Source organism: Amblyomma mixtum, chromosome 10 (assembly GCF_055824585.1).
Source record: "Amblyomma mixtum isolate Tamu chromosome 10, ASM5582458v1, whole genome shotgun sequence".
In the NCBI taxonomy this organism is placed as follows: Eukaryota; Metazoa; Arthropoda; class Arachnida; order Ixodida; family Ixodidae; genus Amblyomma; species Amblyomma mixtum.
Window position 1 is genome coordinate 100,083,641 of NC_143021.1, and position 9,583 is coordinate 100,093,223.

General features: G+C 44.5%; 1 protein-coding gene across 5 annotated transcripts in view; it reads left to right on the forward strand.

The window, feature by feature from the left end:
• LOC149326530 (uncharacterized) overlaps window positions 1-9,583 on the forward strand; it is a 65,164-nt gene that overhangs the window by 43,093 nt on the left and 12,488 nt on the right. For all 5 annotated transcript variants that reach the window (XR_016286223.1, XR_016286224.1, XR_016286225.1 and 2 more), the window contains one exon: window positions 1,776-1,843. Coding sequence is in view for 2 of the 5 variants with exons in the window: in XM_089563174.1 (XP_089419300.1) it covers window positions 1,776-1,843 (68 nt within the window). In the remaining 3 variants the exon portion in view is untranslated. The remainder of the gene's footprint in view (window positions 1-1,775; window positions 1,844-9,583) is intronic.

Consider the following 9,583-nt stretch of genomic DNA (forward strand, 5'->3'; position numbering starts at 1 on the left):
CAGCCCACTTTATTTTATCGTCGTCCTCTCCCTCCTGTGAGCCGCAGCATCGAGCAGCGGCGAGCGCAGGAACGCTAAATTTGCGATGCATTTTAAAACCGTATATCATTAGGCATTCTTTTGCACGCCCTAAGGACGCAAGGCTTTTCAAACGCCCGCAAAATGATGAAGATATTGTCAGCAGCAGTGACGAGGCTCATTTTGTTTTTGGAGAATGTACTAACTTCTATAGCCGTGTTGAGGGCCAAATGCATATAGTTGATTAAAGGCCGGCGCCTAGCAATAGCAGCTAAAACATGAAATATGAGAACTTAGTTCCCCATCACGATTCATCATTTTATTATCTCCGCAAACAGCGGTACCACTATGCTACTTATGTCCCTGCTACACCTGAAAAATTCAATTTTTAAAATGAATGCTGGATTTCTCTGATACAACCCATTTAAACAAATCCCGATGGATTGGATGTTGAACGTCAGATTGGGTGTGTCATGTTTTTTCGCATCAATTAACTGTCGCGTGGTTGGAAATAACTTGATAGCGCAGTACTGCCACAATATCTGTAATAGGCTTCAACCTAACATCACAGTTATCTTAGAAGTTACAACCTTGTAGGTTCCTAAGGAACAGTCCTCGGTTTGCTTTATCTGTAACCACAAAGAATTTGCAGGGAGCGAATAAAACTAATTGTCCTTCTCGTCATTCGGCCCTTGTCAACAATTATTCTTCCATATTGTTTAACAACACGCACCCAAGTTTAACCTTTATTATCATATTAAATATTTGACCACAGGAACAATGCACAGTGGGTCAGCGAACAAACGCGAGTTGATGACATCCTGGTCGACATCAGGAGCAAGAAATGGGCTTGAGCAGGACATATAATACCAAGGCAAAACAACCGATGTTCGTTATGGGTAAAAAACTAGGTTCCAAGAGAGGGCAAGCATAGCAGGGAGTGGACGAAATTAGGTTTGCGGATAGGGTAGCCGCCACTGGCACACGAGAGGCGTTTGTCCTGCAGTGGGTGTAGACGGGCGTATGATGATGGTGATGAGCTTTCGGGGCGTTAATCTTCTGTGCATAGGATTGCTCGGCTAAGCCGAGGAGGACAGCAGAAAGGAAAGCGGAGTTGCGCGAGCTGTGTTTTCTAATTTCCTTGTTACGGAGATATTGATTGCGCATGTGCCTTACATCTGAGTTCTATCCTTGTTAATGCTTTTGTGCACACTGCGTTTTTAGAATGGGGTCTTTGTAAGAAAAATATGGGTATTTAAGCATCATTCTTTCTACCTTTTTACACAGTGACAAATTCAATGCCGTAATTAAAAATCCGCGCGTAAATATCAAGATTTCTAATGTTTTCGGGTTGCTTACGAGCCTAGTTTAAAGCATATTCACTCTCCTTGTTTCTGCAAGAAGCTTGAATTTCTGGAAATTTTTAATTTTTGTAGGCGTTCAGGCCATTGATCACTAAAGGCACCTTGTGTGTTTGCACAGAGCAGAAAACAGAGAAAAACATGAGCATAGGCTCTAGAAATGTTAGGAAGGAAAGAAAGCATTCAACATACCTTGCATTGGCCAGAATAATAAAGAACTTTCTTCAAACATGCATGGATACGAAGCGCTACTCATTTCATAAATTTTTATAAAAAGTAGCCAAGTAACCAAAAAACACATGTATGCAGGCCGTTTACACGAGGCACATATCTAATACCTTGGCAAATGCTGTCTTGAGGCCGACCGCATATGGACTATTTGCTGTTGTTCCGCAGGAATCTCATGCGCTCCTCATGGAACAACGGCCTCACCCGCCTTTGACTGCAGAGGGACACGCACTCAGGTGAGAGTACTAAGTACTAAGATTGTTTATATTCTAGAAATATTATTATTCCAACAATGGCAGCATTATACGACTATTTCTTTATGGCGTGAAAGAGAGGAAAGAACATAATATTGGCTGCTTGGGGCCTTTAGGGAGTGAAGAGTTCGGCGGTTCGATCCCGTTCATCAAATTATGTAGGTTTGAAAAAGCGTGCCTACCTAAGAACAAATGTTATTTTTTTATTTAGTAAAAACGAAAGTGAATTCAACTTGAAGTTCCGGAATAACATTATCAACCAGTCTAAGACCATTCGCTTTCTAGGTGTTATGTTTCACGCAAACGTTCCCTGGAATGTGCGCATAGATGCTCCTACAACTAAGCTTCTCGCGCTGTTGGTATATTAAACAGGCAGAGATGTTATCTTCCGGTTTCAGTAACGCAACAAATTTACTACGTTCTCTTTCTTTCACGTGTAACATACTGCTCCCTGGTAAGGTCAGACACAACAAAAGGAAACCTTGATTATCTGCAGTCTCGGCAAAATCGCTCATTATGTGCAATTAGAAAAATTCCAAAAATAGAAAAATGCTCGGATACTTCAGCACCTATTGTATAATAGAGGTCAGTAAGCTATTCAAATACAAGCTATCGCTTGAAATTGCGCGTCAGTATATGTTAGACCCTTCAAACTTTTAGGTTCTATAAAAAACAGACTCCATATCTCTTTAAGGAAGATAAAGTTTAGGCGTCCCGATCTCGCACCAACTATGATGACCACAGGTTATGAACGCAAATAACAGTTTTTTTAAATCAATATCCAACCATCTTAGAATTATTATCAACCTACTCCACCATAATTTTTCTATCCTTCAGTAAATCTGCATTTCGCTGAGCCGCACTATGTGCTTTCCATCTCTGTTTTCCGAGTAGGCCTAACTTCCGTGCAAGGCTAAGAGCAACATGTCCAATTGTCCGCACCATTGGCTTCATCATTACCTTATAAAATCATTTTCCAATGTAGAGCTTTGTGTGGAACGCTACATACTCATTCCTCTATCGCTTCTAGACTACCTCCATTGCTAAAATCTACTCGATTCTCCCCACGTTATACTTTCTGGTGCTGCTCACCTATTATTTATTGATAGCCTTTCTGAATGCTTTATTGTGCAATTGCTGTTTTCTCTCCCACCCTGTCGTCCATCTATACCTTGTTTGGTCACTTGGTGAAACAAATATGGTTGACGGTATTAGAAGCACCTCTGGTGAGTGACCTTTAATCAACGGCCAGGCGGCTGCAGCGCCAAGATCATGCAATGCATGGCGGACAAGCCTATTTATGGAGGCACAGGAGGCGAGCTCTTTAATACCATAATGTTTGCATACACTCGCTCTATGTCTTGTCTGCGCTCCCGAAACTACCTCGTTGCTTTGCCACACACTTTACCACTCCAGGATGCAAGACGCTGTTCTGACTGCCGACTTCACTGCAGGCCATCTTAGCAGCGATTCACGTGAAATTTTGGAGCCCAGCCCTTAGGTGGTCTTTCCTTCGTTCCGCGTCGTAGTCTTCAAAGTCGTCGTCGTAACCGGTTTTTCACGTACCAGAGCGAAACGCCAACTGTAAGGCAGCTACCACGAAAAGGTCCGGGATGGTGTCTAGCAGCGTAACACGTCACCTACCAGCGGTGGCAGGCGGAGAGTGAACAGTTGCGCTCAAATTTCTCCTTACCCACTACCGTAATCGTCTATAATTTTTTTGAGACCATTGTGCTCTCGTGGAGCCTAATTTCCTTGTGACACGGTGCATGTTCGACGCTTTAAAGTTAATGCACAATATTAAGTCTGGCGTCATATAAACGCAACTCAAAGCATCAGTCATTTTTCAATTTTCTGGTATCCACCGACTTGCAAAATTCTGTTTATCCTTAGGAATTTTTTTGGGTAGGTCAACTTCCAAACGACCCTTTAAATCGCATTCCCAGATATCGGTAAATCCTCATACCACTCTTGGCGAAGTGGTGCAGCTGTGACGCAATATGCCACTGCGTCGGCAGTTGGCTCCTTCAAACACAGCCACTGGTGTGTCTTGTGAGGCTAAGGCTGCACTTCCCGAGTTCTCGCAAGGCTCATGCGCATCACCATGGTTGGAAGGTGCCAACTGCATTGAGTCTGTTTGAATTAACATCACTTCCACATATCGTGGTGGGGCATGTAGCTCACAACCCGGTGGACAGGAGGTGCACGAGCCATGATATCCAGTTTGCTTGCAATCCGATGTGCAGGTTGTCACCTTGTACGTTCTCCCAGGTGTGATAACGGCGAAAGGTCGCGTCGCGTTGTTCGACAAATCAGGGTATTTTGTGACAGAGCCGCCGAAAATTGACTATCGAGACGACAAACCAAAATGTTATCTCATTCAAAAGCGCAATAAGAAGTCAAGTACAGTTCTCGTAGAACGTAGAGAATAGCACTGCTTGTCCAGAAGCGGCCCAGATCACGAGGAAAGCGCCGTTTCGTGCCATTGTCCAAATTGCGCCATTTAAATGGGCAGGGTAAGGAGTGATTTATAAGAATGCTTTCGCGATTTTAAGTTTTTCGACTTTCAGAATTGTCCCGTGAACGAAAGGCAGCTTGTATAGATCTTACATATTTACAAAAAGGAAATATGTAGCGGGTAGTTTTAACGTTTAGGTGATGATCTTCCAATTAATTCGTTCAATGTTATGACGTGTTCGCGGGTATTCTGCTCTTGTTAAAACATTGGTTCCGCACTTGTATCTAATGATTTATGAAAAAGCCGGTTCACATCTGTCGGATCCTTGTTATTTTATATTTTTGTTCAGTTGACCTCAGGAGCTAGTGATCTTAATAGTGAGTAAACATAACGAAATCACGTCCCGATTGTGTATGAAGCTGTTAAATCCTAGAACGTAAGTAGCTGTCGGTGAAAAATATAGCTGCTTGCCGCAAGGACTGATCTTTTCAGCCTTTCGATCCTAATTCCAAGTCAAATTTTAACTGTACATTAAACGTTCTATATAATTACCATTGTTTCTTTTTGGTATTTCAGTCCAAATTTAATCCCTGCTGGTTTTACTGTAAAACAGCTACTCTTGTGGTACGGGCGAACTACCCAGACAAGACGGAATGCTGGGTAATGTATATTGTCTTCATTGTAACTCCTGGTTTGAAATAATGCTTTTCCCCGCTTCTTCTTGCCATGTTTACAGCGTTTGCAGGTGTCCGCTGACGGTGTTTTAAAAGTCGTAACGAAGAATTAACCAAATCTGCTGCTAATTCATGTCGGCTATCTTTCAGTCAATGCTAACCTCCATTCACCTCTCCCATTCTTCCCAGCCTGCGTTCGAGTTTAAGAGGCTGTGCTGGCCTGGAATGCTGCATTGACCTCCGTGAGAATATAGCTGCAACGGGGACAGTGGTTGCGCTAATGAAGAGGTGGGAATAGCCTTATAGTGGGCTGCTGGCAGTTACTCTGGATTAATCACTCATTGAATTACTGTCTCTCTACCGCTGATAGTTTCAGTTCTCTCCCATGAGTTAATGTGAGACAGGGTAAAGAACATAGAAAGATATTTGCTGTTAATTGGTGTGTTACGATGAGGAGAGTGAGGAATGTCAAATGGCATTTTTGCTTTACAATCAAATTTTTATTCTTGGTTTTCATTGATTAGGCAGAGTGCGGAGTTATTTGTTTTGTCGGGAAAATAAATTTTCCTGAAAAACAGTCTGCTTAGGATAAGACAAAAAAGTGGCTTCGCTGGTATCACGAGATATTAAATGTCAGGATATGCCGCAAGCTCAAACATTTGATGAAAATGTTTTATTCAAGGCATTTATTGAAAATAGTTGATAGAATTTATGCAATATTTATTTATATAATTAATAGGAACATTACGGTGTTCGCTATTAGTTCATCTGTACTGAATCGCGAGGATTACTGAGCCAGTGCAGAGCAAAAAGAGTAATTTTCTGGACGACATTACAACCTCGTCGAGCAAAATACGAGCATCAGTTTTTTCATAGCATAGCTTAGGATGCTCTCTTAATTGAGCGCCGTACCATGCCAGATGGAAGTTAATTTAGTGATTGCTCGAGGGAGGTCCCCGACCGAGCAACTTCATCCCAACCTGGCCACTATGGCTCATGACAAGCGCCCACCAGGTGCCCCCGTGCAAAGTGGTGATGAAAATAATTCAGCCCGTTTAAAAGTAATTTTCACCTGGCCACCATGGCACTGCTCGTAAGCTTTACTGGAGCTCGGAAAGAGCAACTTGTGTGTCACGTGCAACTTGTGTCTCGCGCTGGTTCTATCCAGGCCGCGGCGTTCCAATTTCGATGAAGGTGAAATTCTAGAGACCCGTGTACTGTGCGATGTCAGTGCACGTTAAGGAACCCCAGGTGGTCGAATTTTTCGGAGCCCTTCAATACGGCGTCCCTCATTGCTTAAGCTCCTTTGGAAAGTTAAACTCGTATAAACCAAAGCAATCAATAACAAATGATTGCTTGTGGTGGTGGCGCTGCTGCAGTGGCCCGCGCGTGAAGACGACGACTGTGTGGAGTGCGCCTGAAACGTCCACCGACAATCTCAGCCTCCTGAACAGGCAAATTATTTCAATGTTCCTCGAGGCTAGCGTACGGGGAGTGAGCAAGGACGTACAGATCACCAGCCGAAGGAACCTCCTTGCCATCAACGTAACGGAGCGAGGCGCCTAGGAGAGTCTAGCCATCATCAAGAAGATCGGCGACAACCCCGTCTGCTCTCTTGTTTTTGAAAACAATGGCACAACCGCTGGCGCCATTTACGACGTCGACGCGACCATCTTTGACTCCTACCTGCCGATACTAATTAACCCAGTGACGAACAGCATTGAAATACCCAAATTTCAGCGCCTGGGCAAGTCAAGCTGCGTCAAGATCACCGTATAGAGCGTCTGCGTTACATCGCATGTGAAGATTGACACCTTTCGAAATGCAGACCGCCTATTAATCTCGAAACCGCTACAGTGCCGGAAGGTCATGTAAATTGGGCACGTGAGTGGTGTTTGTAATAATACCACAATGCACTCACGCTGCTCTGCGCCACACAGCGCTGACATTTGCCGCGCTACTGTCTTGAAGTGCACCAACTACCGCAGCCCTCATGTCGCTTCTTCAAAAGTCTCTCCCCGCCTGCAGAAAGACATAGCGGTGTTAAAGCAAATGGTGCAAGACCATTCAACACACTGAGAGGGCGGAGCTATGGTGTGTCGGCATCGTTTTCGTTGTCAACGAACTAGTAGAGAAGCGGCTGACACTGGCAGGGAATCCATATTTCTCCTGCTACTTGTTTTCTCCCTAGTAACGTAACCCCAGTAAATGATGAAGCCGGAACGCGTGTTTCAGAGGCACCTTCAGTGCCAGCGCAGGTACAAAGAAGGGACAGGATAGGACGCAAGAATAAAGAGCGCGGACTTCTGTTTATTACACCAGCAAGAATGAAATCCTAGAAAAGGGGAAAGAGCCAAGAGGGAAACAACACTCTTCATCATGCCACCGCAGAGCACCTGGAACCTAATTCCAACCTTCCAAAAATCGGATATCCTTCTGCGTCGAAACGACCGAAGGCATGCTCACACCCTATTCCCCCGCACGCGCAATCTTCATCGCCTCGATTACTTCCCTAACTTCCTGGTTTTTATGGTTACTATGAAACCTTGGCTGATTAAATGCTGGCACGCATGCCTTTTTTCGCCTCTGACGTCCACAGCTTTTACCGCAGTTTCCAAACCAAGGAGAGCCCTTCCGGTATTCGTAATCAAAACCGCTTCGTCAGTTGTCTAGAGGCTGTTCCATATCGCATGCTTTTCTCGTGTGGCCGCGAATATATCGACAGACAGGCGAATGTGCTAACACAAGATTGAGAACATACATAACGTAAGCGAAGGAAACCAGGGTCAGCTCACCCTGCGCTGTCGAAACCGCGGTATAAACTGTGGACGTCAGCGTCCAAAAAAGGCATGCATGTCATCATTTAATCAATGCAGGTTTGATAGTAACCATAAGGACCAGGGATTTGGTGAAATAATCGATGCAGTGAAGATTGCGCGAGTGGGGGATAAGTGTGTGAAGAAGGATGGATAGCTAGGCGAGATTGTAATAATTCATCATGGGGGGTACAGCGCGAGCAAGACGAAGGACGAAGCAAGAAGACTACACAGACGAGCGCTGACACGAAAGTGAATTTTTTATTGAAAGGAGCAAAGATATATACACCATAATCAACATGGAAATACTGAGCAAAGAGCATTGGTCTAGCAAAACCAAGATGAACACCAATCGTAACTCATTCGCCACGAGGCGAAGTCCGATCAAAGGCCTTATCTTTACCCCTCTGCCCCCCCCCCCCCCCCCACCCTTGAAAGCCCAAGTGAAAAAAAATCATGAATTATCTAGAAACGATACCTCTTTATCCACTAACGCCAATGAAGGCTGGCTGACACACTGTGGCTGATTCTTTCTGATGAAATAAGCTTCCATTATTTCCCTCGTCATTTTATCCCGATGCGAAACAAAATATTAGTTTTTGTGACCAAAGAGGCACTTTTTCTGTTTCTTTTTTCGTATTCTTTCCCCCAATCACGCCAGTCGTCTTTAAGATATCAATATCTGGAGTCTGATAGTGAATTAAGGCTTTCCCGCCGACGACCGTTAATGCAGCGACAGGTTTGACCGATGTAGACGTTTTGGCATGAGAGTGGAAATTCATAAACTACAGGACATGCGCAATCCACGAATGGTGTTCTGTGTTGAACCTGGCATTTGAACGGACTAACTCTTATGACCTCTTCACTGCGGTTCCTAATGGCACGGCAGAGCGTGCTCAACTATATATATATATATATATATATATATATATCAACACCAATTACAACATCAGCTTCAAACCTTCTCACTACATTTTTCAGATTGTATGCCACTTCGTGTATGTAGGGATTGACTGCCATTCTCTTACCTGCCTTGTCCCTCTTTCATTCGACGAAATCCGTCCTCACACACCGTACCAACTTTTCACACGTTGTCGAAATAACGGAATCAGGAAATCTTGCGGTTTCCAGCCTACGGACATGCAACAATACACTCTCTTCGATACAATGAAAATACGAGTTCTGTAAGATCGAGCGAAGGGCAGACACAGCGATTAGAGTGAGCGCTCGTCTGTGTAGTCTTCTTGCTTCTTCCTTCGTCTTGTTCGCGCTGTACGCCATCACCCCCCCCCCCCCCCCCCCCCCCCCCCGGATGAATAAGCGCGTGAGCATGGCATCGGTCGTTTTGACGAAGAATGAAGTCGGGTGTTTAGATGGTTGGAATTAGGTTCCTCGTGCTATGCTGTGACATTATGACGATTGTTGTTCCTTCTTTGCTCTTTCCTCTTTTCTCGGATTTTACTCTTGTTGGTGTATATACATCCGCGGCATGTTTGGTGAAATCAACACTTGGCAGTCAGCGCTCTTTACTATTGTGTCCTATCCCGTCCATTCTTTCTACCTGTACTGCCACTGAAGTCATGTTTAACCAAATAGCCCAATAAGCAACAATCTTAACTTCACAGGTGACATGGCCACCCCAGCCACAGCAACACTCGACCTCTGTGTCTGAGCAGGCGCCATGCTCCCACTGTCCTGCGCCTACAGCGGAGCGAGCCAAATCCATCCCTAGGTGAGGAGGTGGAGGTGATCGCCATCTTGAGGTCCCTTATGA